Here is an 18,454-nt window from a genome sequence, read left to right as displayed (position 1 = left end):
TTTTCGTACCTTTTTGTAGATTTTCGAAACAAACAAAGTTACAACAGTGCTTATTGGTATCAAATACCGTAATATGTTTTATTTTCAAAGACTTAACTTTAACAAAGACGTAATTTAACTAACATTAAATTCTTAGAAAGTTACACACGGTAAGTCGTATCTGATAATATTAGCAACCATCGCCAATGTTGTAAGTTATTTAGAATACTATATATTTATTCTGTGCGTGTGTTTCTCACTGAACTCCTCTTAAGCGGCAGAACCGATTTGAATGATTTTTTTGTATGCGTTTGGGTGGCACCCTGGATGGTTTAGGTTCACAGATCAGCCCGGTAGATGGCGCTGCAGTCGGTATCTAGGCTATTTATCTTTCATAGAAATTATTTATATGGCCAAACAACGTTTGCCCGGCCCGCTAGTTTTTATACAAAAATTGAGATGTTAAACATTATTAAAAAATACTGGTCGCTTATGTTTTAGACCAAAACCCAAATTGTTCATGTAAAAATGTCGTACCGCTTTCTGAAGAACAATGTAATTGGCTTCATTCTCATTGAATGCTTCGCATCGAGACATCCGTCATGGTAAGTATGAGCCATAAAGGAAACGACATGAAATAAAGAAAGTATAAAAGTTTTATTTTTAATGCTGCTATACTCTTTTGTGTCACAAACGTTTTAACGTTAAGTGCTGCTTTAGATTTAGCTTTCGAAGATGAGGATAAAATGGAGGCACGTATGGTCGTACTAGTATAGAAATATTTAGCACGTGATCTGTAATAAATACCAAATCTGTCATGTGAGATGTGATTTAAATACTTTAATTTAGAATCATGAGTAAAATTACACTCATGACGTTGTAGCGTAGTGCGGGCGTGAAATGCAGCCTATCATTAGTAAAGCCGAGCTTCAAACAGGAATCGAAATCCCTGTGTTATAAAAACGCTAGCCTAGTTATCAGTTACCTATATATTAATACGCGTAGCAAAAACGTTGTGCGCCTTTTTACGAAAACTGCGCGGACGGAGGAATGTGAAATTTCCCACAGTTATAGAGAATATAGAGAAGAAGTGCAGATTGTTAATATTTTTAAAAATTATGCTTAAAAAATACTACGTTAAATCAATAAATAAAACATTACACACACTACCATGTATTTGACACATACACGCATGCATACTATTTGTTTATTGTCAAACTTTTCTAATTGATTATAGTCTGTGGTCAAGTTGAAAATAGATAAAATATTGTTTGTCTTTGTCACCTAAAGTGTAGTCTTGGTGAAATCTTTGATTATAGAAGTTTAATAGTCTTTGTTTGAGTCATAATAGTGTACAAACTTATAATTTCAATTAATATAGTCGAATTTCGACAACCGGGGAACCATTAGTTGTATGTACGTAAAATGCCCACCCTATTAAATCAGAAGGAAGTAAATCAAACATATACATTTTTTGGTAAATTTTATTAGTCCTCTGTTTTTATGTTGAAGTACTTAAAAGCTATTATTTAATAAATTACATCTAAATTTTATTAAATATTTAACTAAGAAGCCTTTCGGGCTAGAAGGCCTTTTATTTAGAATTATTCTTAATTTAAAGGAGCATACAGAAATACATTCTCGCTTAGTAATAAATAAATTGTAAATATAACATAAATTGATATTTTAGTTTTTCAATCTAATTTGTTGGATTAGTCTTTACTGGTGTACATTTATAGCTGTGTTTTAGTTTTGTTTTGACTTCAGTTTTTTGTAATCGATGGGGCGGGAAATTTCACGCCGAGAGCAGAGTTAGAAGTAGGTTAAAATTGTCTTCTAATGTTTGTTTAAAGGGACAATTGGCAAGTGTAAGCTGGTAAAAACTATTAAAATTTAGTCGGCTATAAGTTGGTTGTGGCTGTGGTACTACCTACATTGGCAATAAAAATAATAATAATAGAAATATGTATGTAAATATTAGACATTTTGCCGTTATCTTACCCACTGTTTTCTTAGGAACTCCCTTGTTCAAGACGCTTTATTTCTTTCGAAAACGCAAAAAGAAAATATTTTACTTAATTGATTAAATTCAATACAAATTTGGTGTCGCCAAGAGAAATCGCAACTAAATAACGGGATCCCTTGACCCAATTCCTCCATAATCGCGAAAAAAGCGATAAAACAGTGTTTAGACATTCAAATTTTATTCATTGTTTAACCGTGTGAGTAGGTGTCGTCCTACCTATAATACTTCAGAAGCAAAAGAATGCATCCAAATTTGAAGGATTATATAGCTATTATTCCATTACAATTGACACTTTGTCCGGCTTATAAAGGTACCGATGTGGTTTTTCTGGAATCCCTTAAGCCTTTTGTTATTGGCTGGCTAAGCTTTGCCCATATAAGCTCAAAAATAAATCCGGTACATGTTCATGAAAAGCTTCATATTTTTATCTCATATTAGCGTTACCTGTCTCTATGTAACAGAATCCAAGTATAAGTAATTTTCCAGGGTTACCAGGGTAAAACTATTTCTTTTAATGTCAAAGTCTTCTAGCTTGTCGGGGTTTTTTGTTGTGGTTTCTTACTACGTTTATTATTGTATGTAATATCGTACATTTCACGCAAAGGTGTATATAATTGATGTGATGGAATTGGATCAAAAATGTTCGTTTATGAATTACTTTATGAGCTATTCATTATTCGCCTAGCTTATAACTTAACTATTTAGTAACATTTAAATTGTGACTAAATTTATAACATTTCAGAAGTTTTAGAATACAATGAGTTCGCAAGATCTGGTCACTTCCATTGTCAAAGGTTATTTATTTTGAAAGCGAAGCGACTTTATAGCTGCGAACAATTCAAAAATGGAATTCTAGGTCAACTGTAATTCCTAGACAATGGGTAGATTTTGTTTTCTATTCGACCGCGCGTGGTTTTCGTTTTTAGACGGCATAACTATTTTTGTGGCTTTTATTTTCCCTCAAAAAATTATTTGTACGTACGTTAGGTGATTTAAAATCTTGGAAGATGGTTGCGTCAATTGAAGTGACTTCGCAATAGTATACAACTCTTCCGCATTTAAATATTTGTATTTAATTATCAATCATTGAAAAAATTGTGACATTCTTTTAAGCAATGTTCATAAAACAAATGATTGTCGAATGACTTACGTTTATATTGTCATTTGTAAATATCTAACAGAATAGAGTAAGGGTAAGAAAGAAGTTGGTAACGTAATGTTTATCTCTATTAAGCGCATAATAATACTCTTTGTCACAGTTGAATATTGTTATTCCATTATATTTATTGGTTTTGGGTAACAGTTGTATCTTTACGGTATAAAGTGCTATTCTTTAAACATTACAACGGTTGTTTTTCTCCTAGCGTTGTAGTATGTATATATGTATTCCATTTTAGTTCATTTCATTTGATAGCTATAAATTTATAAGTGATTTGTATGAAATCACAACTTAGCATAGATCTGGACAAATTTTGAGGGGAATCAATACATCGGAGTCACAAAATAGTTTTTTTTTCATTCTTAAAGATACTTCTAGGAGCATAGTAGCCTTATTAAATATACTACAATTTTATTAAGGAGTGGGTGTGTTTTAGAATAATTGATTTTATGTTTGCTACTAGTATCAGTAATTCCCTAATTCAATATTCTTTAATCAACGTTAGTTGTTTAATATATACATAGAACATTCTGGAAACCGCAGTTGACGATAAAAATAAATTAAATTATATACAATGCTTTTATTTGTGTTCAATGTCCTACAACTTTCCATGTGCCCTCGTCATACCGATCTGTGAGCTAGCTCTTCTAAATAAACTTTTATTTGGATCGAGAGAAAACAACATCACATCAGCATTCGGTAATCATTTAAAGTGATCTTGGTCAGGACAATATTACACAGTACAATGAGGGTTGGCCTGGACGTACACCCTAAGCAATTTATTAGCCACACCACTAATGTGGCTCGCAATTTTATCCTTTATTTCGTTCATTTACTTATGTAATTAGAAACTGAATCCCCTAAAGAGGTTATTAGAGATACCGCTGAGCAATACTGATTTGTAGAGACGCGCCTCGCCCCAGTACCATCCATCGCTGTTTCAGTATCTAGTGCCGAGATAAAACAAGTTACAAAATAAAAAAAAATCTAAACTAGTATCTATTAATAATGCAAGAATTATATGCAAAGATTAAATTTTATTCCATGATGTAAGTACAAGAAACTTTTTTAGTTTTATTTTACTTCTAGTGCTGAGCTTTTTTTGAAATGAACAGAACTAAAAAGTCGAAAATATGTACATCGACGTCTTTTTCTGTCATTTATTAACATAACAGAATAAATTATGCAAATTACGTTCGAATCGAATTGTATTGAATCGTGCCCGAAAGAAATGAAATGAGCAAATGAGTGAGTAATAAATGTTTTTATTACATTTAGTCTCGGATTGTTTTAGTTTTAAACATAAAATTGTAGTTATCGAGCGTTACTGTAAAATTCTGATTAATAGACGTTAATTTAGTTCTAAGCGTACGAAATATAGCTTAGCCATTGAAAGTATAGTTTTTTTTTGTTGAATAAACTATTCAGACACTAGAACGAATGTCAATTAAAATTAAATAACTTTTACAATTTCATAAAATTCGCGACTACGAAAACTGTAAAGTATTTCAGACGTCGGAATGAATTTAATCATAATCAAAATGTGTGATTAAATGGTAAAAGTAATTTTAGAACATTCGATTTTATTTGCTTTTACTTGTGATGGTTTTTCAAATACTTTTAAATAGTTGATTTGTTTATGACAAGACATTTGACGACGATGGTTGTTCAATAAAAAATTTGGGTCGGGAAAGTATAGTCCACTAAGTATAATAGTTTGTAAAGCAATAGTGACATGTTTGTAACCGAAGGTAGGATAATTCCAATAACATCATTCACATTAAAACTAATGAGCTTAGTACGATAATAGTTACAGAGGACGTACTCGACAGGGCCAAAGTCTAAGTATTCATAATTATATTATTGCAACCGTAACCTAGTACAATGGATAAATGCAGATTTAAGGGAACTTAATCAGTAAAAGGCATAACGACCAGTGATTGTTCAAGGAAGTCTGTGTGGATTTTTCTATTTTTATCGTAGTATACTTTCCTATTTCATTGATAACAAAAGGTAAAAAAATCTTTTTCTTAGAGTAGCACCACACGTCTAACGCTGCGTATAAACGCACTAAAACACTATCTAAATAAACTACATTTCATTAGATATGATGAGAGGATAGATAACAAGTAAAGGTTAGATGATAAGTCCGAAGATAAGATTCTTAAATATTTATACTTAATTTCTCTAATTGGTACATTTCCACTGTCACACCAAGAAGTAAATAAGTTATCTTGTTTATTAAAGAACAAAAGGCTTAAAGCTACTGTTACTTACTTTTATGTACTGCAAATTTACAAACTAATTTCGGAATATGGATTATTAATAGCTGAAATTAGCTAATCGTCTGGGTAGATAACAGCCAAGTAGTAAACGAAAATTTGGTCCGTTTAAACACGCACCATCTTAATTCACTATACTTTATCCATAATATTAAACATTAGTAATTGTTAATCGTCTTGGACTTTTAGGTCGGCTTAGATTGGATCCTGAGCCTCTAACGTGTACTTGGACGCATCCAGGGGGCATATCTACAGCTGAATGTAAGCTGGCCGCTCGCGATGTTCTCGGTGAAGGTGCACAAACTCTTAAGTCCACAGCGCTGTGGAGACTTGCAGCCCGTGAAGACCTGACTGTTGTACGCGAGCCATCTGTAGGTGGGACAAGAGCTGGTAGATCTGCTGCTGATCGTGAGCGTCTAGGAGGACTTTCAGGAATCAGCGCCATTCCACCGACGCTGCCAACGAAGACAGAATTCTGAAAACAATCTCGTCTTGTATACTTCATTCTTTACCAATTTACAGTTTTATTAATAAGCAGTTTATAGTTTACAGTTTGGTGTGCTCTACAGTTTTATTAATTGAAATCGTATTATTACCTGCCTAGGCCGATGTGATAGATAAGCAAACGGTTGATAAGTTGGGAAGCCAGTTCCACAGTCGTATGAGACGCATCCACGAGAGAGTGATGCCCGATGCTAAAAACAACAAATATACTTGTACTAGTGGTTCTCAAACATTCGTTACCTTCCTTCAGAGTTATTACTGGTTGCCTCAAGGCCAAAGCAAACTGATTACTGCGGGAGCTTACAATACGCTCAAGAAAGAAAGTAGTAAAAAGTTGAGTGCTCGCATCTTTTTATTGGCACTTTTAATACTTAGCTATAATTAGTTAGGAAAATCTTCATGTTGAGTTCTAAATTGTTATTTTAGGAACCGGTCCAATTATATTATTAGATGCTCAGCGCTAGCGTTCGAGGCACTTTAGCTTAATTCGGGCATGAATTAACTTTTACAAGTATTTTACTAAAATGTTTTTCTTTCGAAGTGTGGTTGCCGCTAAAAGACGGTGAATTTTCATACCCACATAATTTACGATTCATTAAATAAGTTAATCTAAGGATATCAATATTATGAAACCATTCATGTTTCCACATTCCATAGTTACTCATTTAAAATTCGATTTGTTTGTCGAATTTTCATAAATAGTATCAAAAAATAATTACAATAATATATTACTAATTAATTCATTTATGTCTTAATAAGTTTGTCGTAATATATTTTTGGAAGTTATCTGGTATTAAATAATCTCGAATAAATTTTTATGTTCAGGGATTCACTGCATTTAATATATACATATCTTCCTGTTAGTCATTAGCGCTCTTGGCAGAGGGTCTTGGACAATCTGGATGATGATGCGCTCCACAAGACGTCGCCATATCTCGCGTACCACAGCCTTTTTTGTGCACTATACGCGATCTAATAAATGTACTGTATGCTTACATGAGGTGGAACAACCACTGAACTTTCAGCTAGAACGCAGCTCTGCCGATGTTGCTGTTGAAATTTCGGTTGATACGGTTCCAGCATTCTGCACACAAAACGTTTTATTTCAGATATTTCGAGAAAAAATGATGAGTCGCATGTGGTCTTTATGGTAATTTTATTCATACTTGGTTTATAAGGTTAGGGATTCTCGGTAGATTATTTGAGGCAGGCATAGTCGTAGAATTGAAAGCAGAATAACGTTATTTAGTGGAGTGCTCGTAAAGATGAAGTTGTCTTTGAGCCCATACATTTTGTTACTTGTATAGCGACAAATAAAGTTGAAAATATGTGGAATTACTTAGAGGAATAGTTTCTTTCTCAATGGAGAGTAAACTATCAATTTTTGTGCTCTAGATTCGGCTATTCGAAATATCAGTACTTTTGATGGATTATGTTTCTTGATTTGAAAATAGTATGTACTGCCTCTCGAAAATAATTTTTTCATAAAAAATTCTTAAGATTTTGTCATGCTTTTAATGTCAAAGAAATAATTTGTACTCTCATTGTATGAAATTTTAAGACAAATCAAAAAATAAAATTTAAGTAGCTCGTTTCTATATTATTAAATAAATGTCTTCATTAATTTTAGCTAACTGATTATGTTTTAAATCTTTACTTATCACAGACAAAATTGTATGAAACAAAAACTAGATTTTAAGCTCTTAACAATATAGCTTTTCTCATTGAATATTAAAACCCACCAGCTATTGGCATAATCGTAAAAAAAATATTTTTTTTTAAGAATTGGTGCTGAACAAAAAAAAATACAGTTTTTCTGTGATAGTGCAGTAAAAGGAAATGTTATGTAATCTACGTACAGCTTATAGACACACCTTATCTTGCCCCAGCGGTTGAAGAACAAAGCAATGGCTGCCACCCACAACAGCAAGACGAACGCCACTATCAGTGCTTCTTCAGCTCTGACCACCACGCCGCTGCCATCTGACCAGACAATGAATGTGTGAATTTTTTATTGCTTAGATAGGTGGACGAGCCCACAGCCCACCTGGTATTAAGTGGTTACTGGAGCCTATATACATCTACAACATAAGTGTGCCACCCACCTTGAGATATAAGTTCGAAGGTCTCAGTATAGTTACAACGGCTGCCTCACCCTTCAAACCGAAACGCATTACTGCTTCATAGGCGGGATGATGGTACCTACTCGTGCGGACTCACAAGAGGTCCTACCACCAGTATACAGGTATATATCAAATATGAATGTCACTTTTATAAGTACTACGCAATAACTCATACGAAATCACAACACCGATAGGATTTATTTTAAAAATTCCTTCATGGACAATCCAAGAGCATGATTCGCTTTTAAAATTTGATAAAGTTAGTTAATTTATAAGATTTATATATAAATGTCAGAAATGAAGCCAAGTATATCGTAATACGAAACGAGAGTTTTAACTTGGTTAGAAGTTAGATCATTTTGGATGGAAGCGTTCATCGAATACTAAATAGAAATGAGAGATACAATGAACTTACAGACTATACAATTTCAAACTATCAATTATTTTATTACATTTTATTATTAAAATCATAATTATCATTACAATTACATATATTAGCATTGTAGGACCGACTCTATATGGAATCTTCAGCAGCTGTAAAGTTTTACGGAAGCTTGTGAGAATGATGAAGGTTGCTACTAGGAATAGTAGAATGACGGTACGAGTTGGCACAGCTCTCACTGATTAGTTTAACTTCATCAGGTCTTGATGATTACAGGACAATTCGGGAAGTTTACACATTCGAATAAAAAATAGAAAAGAGAATTATCAGAATCGGTTCAAGCATTCTCGAGAAATCGGTGAACATACATAGATAAAAAATGGTGGTCGAATTGATAGCCTCCTCATTTGAAGTCGGTTAGAAAGCGTGATTTTGGTACCTTAAATAGCTGCTTAAAATTCTATTATTCAAAAATATTTTCACTTTCTACGTAAATGAAGTCGCGGGTAAAATTAAACGTTATGCCAAAGTAACTATTCCACGCGGATGAAGTCGCGGGCAAAAGCTAAGACGTTATACAAGGACAACATAAGGTGATAGGATATTCCGATGGCATTACTCTGCTAGAAGTAAGGAAGCAGTCAAACGTTATTTAAGCACCATTAATCCCTTCAAAGGTAGCCTAACTCTTAGTTAAGAAGAAAACTGTACTAAAGAAAGAAATAAAGTGGTCCAAACCGTGACCATTTTTGATAGAGTTTCTCAAAGTGCCCGGTACGAAGTCTGTTACTAAGTTTGCTTAACGACTGCTGCTTAAGAAACGGTTCAAAACTAAGTTAACGTTGATAATCTTTGTCAAGCTTCGTAATTAATTATTCGAAGCAGCTGTGAATACCAAACCAGTATGGTTCGAACAGGACATGTTCATTTCCTTTACAATTAATTATTCACTGTACGTACTTCGTTTATAGGTAGTTACAATTGACGAGTATATTATTTAAGTTTTTTTTTTAAAACTGCCTTTCTGTTAATATAATCAGTTTTTTTTCTCCATATACATCTTCCTATCTTTTCTGTTCTGATATATCTGTCTATGTCTATGTCTATGTCTATGTCTATGTCTATGTCTATGTCTATGTCTATGTCTATGTCTATGTCTATGTCTATGTCTATGTCTATGTCTATGTCTATGTCTATGTCTATGTCTATGTCTATGTCTATGTCTATGTCTATGTCTATGTCTATGTCTATGTCTATGTCTATGTCTATGTCTATGTCTATGTCTATGTCTATGTCTATGTCTATGTCTATGTCTATGTCTATGTCTATGTCTATGTCTATGTCTATGTCTATGTCTATGTCTATGTCTATGTCTATGTCTATGTCTATGTCTATGTCTATGTCTATGTCTATGTCTATGTCTATGTCTATGTCTATGTCTATGTCTATGTCTATGTCTATGTCTATGTCTATGTCTATGTCTATGTCTATGTCTATGTCTATATCTATATCTATATCTATATCTATATCTATATCTATATCTATATCTATATCTATATCTATATCTATATCTATATCTATATCTATATCTATATCTATATCTATATCTATATCTATATCTATATCTATATCTATATCTATATCTATATCTATATCTATATCAATGTCTATATCTATATCTATATCTTTACCAACAAAACACCGTGCTGGCCATTTATTTACGATGAAATAATAATTACGTACAACGGGAATTCTTGTCATACATGTTTTATAAATCTGAATGCTTTAAGGAAAAATGTGCCAATGAAGATTATAGCTTCGGATCGTAGACATAATTGAAATGATTTGATCGGTTTTACGTTGCTTTTTTATTGTTACTATATAATTTTTTAATTATAAATGTTGATTATTCAGAATTAAACAGTATTCTATTTTTAATTTATGAAAAGTCACTATCGATCGTCGTTGGTAAAATTCGCAGTACTGAGGCTTGTAAATCCTAATAGCCATCCAAGATTGAAAAATACTTTTCAAATAACGCCTAAATAACCCAAGACACAAACTACAATAAAAAATTAATTATAAACACAAATAAACCATTATAATTGTATATACAAACGAGGAGCCTAACTTATCCAGTACATTTTTATAAATGCCAGAACAACTAGAGCGAATAATATAATGTACAAGGGAATTCCAAATTCGCACAACCTTGTTCGTAAACAAACAATCATAATAAAAATGTCAACTTATATAAAACGCATTTTGAGACAGGGAAGTTAATTATAAGGAGGTCGCGATATTACGTGCATCTACAACAAACCAAGTTCGGACGTGAATGTAACAAGACCAAGCAGTCGTTTCATTTAGCGACTACAAGTTAGCGTTTTTTCTAATGTTATTCATACGCGAAATCCATGCATTCGATACAACATTTACTGGTGGTAGGACCTCTTGTGAGTCCGCGCGGGTAGGTACCACCACCCTGCCTATTTCTGCCGTGAAGCAGTAATGCGTTTCGGTCTCAAGGGTAGGGCAGCCGTTGTAACTATACTGAGATCTGAGAACTTATATCTCAAGGTGGGGGTGGCGCATTTACGTTGTAGATGTCTATGGGCTCCAGTAACCACTGAACACCAGGCGGGCTGTGAGCTCGTCCACCCATCTAAGCAATAAAAAAAAACATAAGCAAACACCCAAAATATCCGTATATTAAATAAATAACTTTATCAAAGATATCGACTCAGACCGGAAATAGAAATCCGGGCTATTATTGCAGCAAAGCAGTCATATTTCAGTTTTGGGGCTGAGACATTCACTACATTGCAAGAAAATCTACTGGTGGTAGGATCTCTTGTTAGTCCACCCGGGTACCACCACACTTCCTATTTCTGCCGTGAAGCAGTAATGCCTTTTGGTTTGAAGGTTGGGCAGCCGTTGTAACTATACTGAGACCTTAGAACTCATATTTCAATGTAGGTGGCGGCTTTTACGTTATAGATGTCTTTGGGCTCCGGTAACTACTTAAAATCAGGTGGGGCGTGAGATGATCCACCCATCAAAACAATAAAAAAAATACAAGAAAATAGTGCCCTTAAACCCAGTATATTACAAACTTTAACATCTTTACAATGCAAGAAAAACTTCGACTTCATGTTGGAAGAAAGCGGTGGTAATTGTGGTATCTATGGACTCTATTTACTGGATAACCACCGGTCAGCAGGTGAACAGTGAGTAAGACAGAGTATGAAGACAATCCGCAAGTCGTTGGCACTAATCAATGTAACAAATTAAATTACTCGTATTCTTGTCGATGTCTGGATAGGAAGCGTTGACACGAGCAGTCGGTGTAGGCACTGGATGTAGTCTCAGAACCACTTCAGCAGGTGGACCACCCGTTGCGCCACTCCATTCTGTAATTAGTTTGAACTTTAATGACAGTCTTCATCTATATATTAATACGTGAAGCAAAGGCTTTATACCCCTTTTTACGAAAATCGCACGGACGGAGGAGTATGAAATTTCCCAACTAGCCGTATTCACCCGCTTCGCTGGGCATTTAAAACTAACATTATTATTTATTGTCATTATTATTAGGGAGTCCAACGCTCATATAAATATTAGCCTATCCATTAAGTACATGTAGTTTCTACATGGATACCAAGTTTCAAGTCAATCAGATGCATGGTTCAGTAGTTATAACGGAACATCCGTAAAAACTACTGTAGATTTATATAAGTATTATTAGTATAGATATAAGGAGTGCAGAATATTAATATTTTTTTAAATTATGTATAAAAATACATTAATGATAATATTTTTATAAGATGCATACAAAATACATTAAATCAATAAAATGAAAACATTACACGCATGTATTTGACACAACACACCTTTGTTTATTATCAAAATTTTCTTATTGTTTAAAGTATTTGGTCAAATTGAGAATAGATTAAGTTTTTCTTTATTAATATTTGTCTAAAGTGTAGTCTTGGTGAAATCTGTGAATATAGAAGTTTATTAAATAGTCTTTGACAGTAGAATCTTAATAGTGTACAAACGTATAAATTCAATTAATTATAGTCGAATGTCGACTATTGGGGGACCACTAGTATTATTATATATCTTTCATGCTTCATTTGTGTTTGATCTAGGTAATATGTATTTTCTTATATCCGTAGACGTTTGATTAGGAAAAAAATAAGGCCTTCTCTTTTGATTTGAAAACGGATTTATGTTCCGCTTATTATCTGATGATCAATCCCCGTTGACCTACTCTGGTTCTTCATATACATTTCAATCGTAATTTACTTGTAGCTTTGATCTGTTACGATAATAACATTACATGGTACAACGAAATATCGATTAATTTCTTGTAATTATCGGTCCTTCAAACTATTCCAGTGATATTTCAAAATAATGGAAGCACGTGTCAAATTTTGTGATATTTTATAATTACTACATATTTTGACTTGTACAAAAGTAACTGTATTATATAATAGTATGTTTCGAAAAATCAATTTTAGCAAGGGACCAAAACATCTAAATAATTTATGAGTTTAGTTACGGTAATTCCAAAAGTGAAAAAATATCAAACCAAATTTGTACTAATCAAAGCTTTACCGCGCTCACCGGCGGAGATCTTCGATGGAGGGGAAGGCTGTGACTTCTTTGTTGATTCGTCGTGGACTATTATTGCTTCTGTTGTCGGCAGCGCGGTGCTGGCTAAGAAGAGAAAAATGCAAATTAGATGGCACCCTTTTTTATTTATGCATAGATGTGTGGACGAGCTCACAGGCCACCTGGTGTTAAATGGTTAACGGAGCCCATAGACAGCTGCAACTTAAATGCCGCCACCCACCTTGAGATATGAGTTCTAAGGTCTCAGTATAGTTACAACGGCTACACCACCCTTCAAACCGAAACGCATTACTACTTCACGGCAGAAATAGGCAGGGTGCCGTGCGAACTCACAAGACGTCCTACCACAAGTAAACCAGCCAACCTTTTAAAATATCTATTTCCAAATGCTGTGTTACGTAAATCATAGATTTGGTCGCGTTTATGTGTTTCTGGTAGATACATTATGAAGGAAAATCCTAGTTTGGTCTCTTTGCTTCATCTTTTTTTTTTTTTTTTTTTTTTTTTTTTTATTGCCCTTGTAGGCAGACGAGCATACGGCCCACCTGATGGTGAGTGGTTACCGTCGCCCATGGACTTCAGCAATGCCAGGGGCAGAGCCAAGCCGCTGCCTACCGTTTAATACTCTCCACAAGCCTCGTTTGAAGAAGGACATGTCATAGCGCTCGGGAAACACCGTGGAGGGGAGCTCATTCCATAGCCGGATGGTACGTGGCAAAAAAGACCTCTGGAAACGCACTGTGGATGACCGCAGTGGCTCCAGGTAGTATGGATGAACTCTACTCCGGTGGCGGGCGGTGCGATGGTAAAAACGAGATGCCGGTATCATCTCGAACAATTCCTCAGAGCACTCCCCATGGAACATACGGTACAAAATGCAGAGGGAACCGAAGTCCCTCCGCAGACCCAGAGGCTCCAAACGATCCGTGAGAATGGGATTATCGACAATCCGAACGGCCCTCCTCTGTATGGAGTCAAATGGAAGAAGCTGGTATTTGGGAGCCCCGGCCCAGAGATGGGAGCAGTACTCCACGCGAGGCCGGACTTGTGCTTTATAAAGCAAAAGCCTCTGTCCAGGCGTGAAGTACCGCTTCGCTCTGTTGAGGACTCCCAGCATTTTGGACGCCAACTTGGCTTTGCCTTCCAGATGACTCCGAAACTGGACATCGCTCGAAATCTCGACCCCAAGTATCCCAATACTCTCGGAAGGTTGCAGGGATACTCCTTGGAATTGCGGCGCCATGACAAAGGGGTCCTTCTTCGCAGTGAACGCGCAAACTTGTGTCTTTATCGGGTTGAATTGAACCAAGTTCAATTCACCCCATTCGGAGACTCGCCCCAGAGAGTTCTCCACTTCAGACACAAGTTTAGATCGTCTCTCTTGCACCGCGCTCCGAGAGAGACTCTGATGGCCGATATATCGCGCATCCCCCGTGCTGTCATCCGCATAGCAATGCATGCCATCAATAGACAGCATGTCATTGATATACAGGATGAAAAGCGTGGGGGAGAGCACCGAACCTTGTGGAACGCCAGCGTTAATGGTCATGGTATCAGAGCAGTCACCGTCTACAACGACCGTGATGCTCCGCCCATCCAAAAAGCTAGCGATCCACTTGCAGAGACCCTCGGGGATTCCGTAAGATGGTAGCTTCGACAGAAGTGCCCTATGCCAGACCCTGTCGAAGGCCTTCGCGATATCAAGGCTCACAGCAAGAGCCTCGCCCTTGCTCTCCAAGGCTTCAGCCCACCTGTGAGTAAGGTATACGAGAAGATCGCCAGCTGAGCGACCGTGACGGAAACCGTACTGTCGGTCACTGATCAGCTGGCGATCTTCAAGATACTTCAGGAGTTGTATATTTATTATTCGCTCCATCACCTTGGAAAGCAAGGAAGTTATCGCGATAGGCCTATAGCTCGATGGGTCCGACCGGTCACCCTTCTTGGGGATAGGGTGGACGTGGGCGGTCTTCCATGAAGACGGAACCCTGTTAGCGCAATAAGAGAGGCGATACAGACGCGTTAGCGCAGGCGTCAGCTCAGGGGCGCACGTTTTCAGAACCACTGCGGGGATGCCGTCTGGCCCACTCGACTTATGGACGTCCAGGAGTCGGAGTTCCCGCCTGACTGCACACTGTGTAAAGCAGATCTCCGGCAGGGAACTATCACACCGGGGGATGTTCGGTGGTGTGGCACCCCCGTCGTCCACGGTCGAGTTCGAGGCGAAGAGTTTGACCAGAAGGTCAGCCTTCTCTTTCGCACTATGGGCCAGACTGTCATCGGACTTTCGCAGTGGTGGGAGACTAGACCTGCAAAAGTTTCCTTCTGCGGCTTTGGCGAGCGACCAAAAAGCACGGCTCCCAGAGGGATAGCTCTTTAGTCGCTCGCCAACTCTAGCAACGTGCTCCGACTTCGCCTTGGCAATAACCTTCTTGTAGGACCTGGAAGCGGCGTTATATTTCCGCCTTTCCTCTGAGATGTTAGGGTCCTGACGTCTCCTGGCATTATCCCATGCCACGTATGCGGACCGCTTGAGGTGTGCAGCATCCCTGCTGGCATTGTTATACCAGGGTCTGCTGCGACCCCCAACGGGCACTTCAGAGGAGGGAATAAACAATTCCATCCCCTGGAGTACCACGTCTTTAAGATGGTCCGCACAGACGTCAGGATCAGCAGAGGAAAAGCAGAACCGCCCCCATGGGTAGGATGCGTAAAATTCACGCAATCCATCCCAATCTGCTGACAAATACTGCCAAACTCTTCGATACCTGGTCGTCGTTCGACGACTAGGACGAGAGAGTGGTGTGGCAGCACGGATAAGGCAGTGATCAGACGATCCAAGCGGAGCGTCGACCACTACACTGTATCCGGCTGGATCGGTGGTCAGCAGAAGGTCCAACAGAGAAGGCTCGTGCCCCTCAATATCTGGGACACGGGTGGGCTGTGTCACCAGCAGGGAGAGGCCGTAGGCCAGGGCGAAATCGTAGGCAGCCCGACCCGGGAGGTCAGTGGTTCTGGACCCCAACCACTCTTGGTGGTGAGCGTTAAAATCTCCAAGAACCACCACCTCCGCAGATGGGTACTGCTCAAGCACGCGGCTAGTCCCCTCTTGCACATGCTCTATCAGAGCTGAACCTGCATCACTGCTCTGGGACCTGTACAGGCACGCGTAGACTCGGGTACAACCCCCATGGTCTACGCGCAGCCACAAGAGGGACAGGTCCCGTTGTTCGAGGCCTCGTAGACGGCGACAACAGACATCAGCCCGGACGAATACACACACCCCGGCTTTACGCAGGAAGTTGTGCTCCAATACGTAGCCGGGGTATTCAAGGTACGAAGTATCATCCGGAGCAGATATCTGCGTCTCCGTCAGAAAAAGGAGGGCAGGCTGCGCCGTCTCAAGATGGTGGTGTACGGCGTCGAGGTTGCTGTGTAGGCCCCTTACATTGCTGAAATCCACATTAAATGTGGAATGGGGCATCGCCGACAAAACCCTTTTCCTTTTTTGTGCTGTCATGTTTGATTTTTTTTTGTTTGGAGAGTGGGAATGGGTGGGGTAGGAAGTTCGAAGCGAAATCATGACGATACCTGAATAAAGCGCGGAACACAGTACGTGCTCGACCACGGGTTGCGTGAGAGACTGACGCAGGGCATGGAAGGGCCCCCAGTCCACCCTGCGTGCGATCGCCGGGATCCACTCCGGTCTCCGACTCCGGCACGACGACCGCACGGCAGGATTTTACACCGGTTGGCGGGACAGCTTCCCGGGGCGGAGTTTAGTAGAGACACCCGGGTTCAGGTCCCCAACTGACCGGCGGGCGGCGGCGAACACCGTTTCACTGGGTCTCCCTATACCCCCGTCAAACAATCACGTCCCGCGAGCTCGCACGCACGTCTGCTCCGCATGTTCCAGGCATCATCAAGATTCACCCCGAACAAGGAAGAGGAAAGGGAAGGAATAAAACTGGCTCTCCAACCCACACGCCGGAACACAGCTAGGCTATTTGGCGGCGGACTCTAGTTGGAGGGTGGTCGCCAGCCAGTCGGACAAGTCCTACCACCGATTATGTGTTCGGCTCCCGTTTTGCACCACCCAGGGGTCACTTGTAGGGAATCGCGGGTTAAACCTACGGAAGCGGGAAGCAATCAACCCCCATTTCTATATACTTATGTAAGGGAATACTGAACAGCAATTCGGCTGTGCTCCTAACATTAGCAACTCCATGAGCGACGGTAACCGCTCCCCATCAGGTTGGACCGTCCGATCGATTGCCTACAAGGGCATTAAAATAAATACCTTAAATTACACCAAATTCATATAATATGTAATATATTATAAATTCAATAACATGAAAATTTGTAGACGCATCAAGAACCGATGATATTACAATAGTTGTATTATATCGGATAAAAAAATAAATAACTAATTTTTTTATTTGACTTGCCACTCATGTTATTTACTAAAGTTATTAAGCTATTTATCTTAAATATACTCGTTATTATCGGTGATAATTTATTTTATTGTGATGATTAAATATGCTATATTCTTAGTCTACATTTTACAGCGCTTTTGGTCGGCCAATCAGACCAGTTAGTGCATTTTCAGATATTTTCATAGCTGGAGTGGACGATATGAAGTTACTGTACGCGTCCTCGCCATTGCTAGCAATTTATTGACATTTGTTGCTGTTCAACCCAGATACAGCCGGGCGTTACTAAGTACGCATTACACCAGAATACGGGAATGCTTCAAATAAGATAGTCGTACCTACCCATATAATACGTCATCAGTATTTAATTACACAAAAAAAACAACGAAATTTGAATTGTAATCTAGTCACATTCCTTGATGCTTATTCAGCTTATCTTCCAGGCCGCGGGCGTTTCTTCTTAATAAACGAAAAAATACTATCTAATGAGAATAATACCTAATATTACGGCTCACAACTTGAATGTCAGTTATGAACTTATATCTAAAAATACAGTAGCTAGCTAGTATGTAATTATATCGACGTGTCTCATAATGATATTAGTGACCGACGAAGTAAGGCTAGGCACACATTACGGTGTTGGCTGTATAGATGTTGTTTCGACAAAACACGGTCCAAGTCGAAAGAGATCGCACAAGTTTCACCAAAAAATTGGCAATCGTTTAGAATTAATTAATTAAGTTAGCTTAATACGTTTACAGAAGATATGAAATATAAATTGAGATATCTCAGTTTTATTCTAGCTATTCCTATGAATAACACAAATATTTGATATAATAATATAATATACGTATTATTTGTTTGTCAATCGGATAAAAGACAGACATACCTTTGAGCTAACGAAAAAGAATCTTCTTTGTAAGCG

The 18,454-nt window shown here is 37.9% G+C and overlaps 1 protein-coding gene across 3 annotated transcripts in view; it reads right to left on the bottom strand.

The window, feature by feature from the left end:
- Positions 1 to 1,449: 1,449 nt before the first annotated feature.
- The window catches only part of LOC149502445 (uncharacterized), a 72,907-nt gene continuing 55,902 nt past the window's right edge, over positions 1,450 to 18,454 (bottom strand). The window contains exons 3-8 of one of the 3 annotated variants that reach the window (XM_089728998.1): positions 13,079 to 13,180; positions 11,755 to 11,868; positions 7,810 to 7,933; positions 6,947 to 7,034; positions 6,043 to 6,141; positions 1,450 to 5,921 (exon numbers count right to left, since the gene is read on the bottom strand). In XM_089728998.1, coding sequence (XP_089585124.1) covers positions 5,598 to 5,921; positions 6,043 to 6,141; positions 6,947 to 7,034; positions 7,810 to 7,933; positions 11,755 to 11,868; positions 13,079 to 13,180 — 851 coding nt within the window. In that variant the 3' untranslated portion in view covers positions 1,450 to 5,597. The remainder of the gene's footprint in view (positions 5,922 to 6,042; positions 6,142 to 6,946; positions 7,035 to 7,809; positions 7,934 to 11,754; positions 11,869 to 13,078; positions 13,181 to 18,454) is intronic. The other 2 variants (XM_089729000.1, XM_089728999.1) reach the window with 2 other exon arrangements.

Source organism: Bombyx mandarina, chromosome 08, assembly GCF_030267445.1.
Source record: "Bombyx mandarina strain Sakado chromosome 08, ASM3026744v2".
NCBI lineage: Eukaryota > Metazoa > Arthropoda > Insecta > Lepidoptera > Bombycidae > Bombyx > Bombyx mandarina.
The sequence above is the reverse complement of the archived record's forward strand: the minus strand, read 5'-3'. Positions and strand labels throughout refer to the sequence as shown.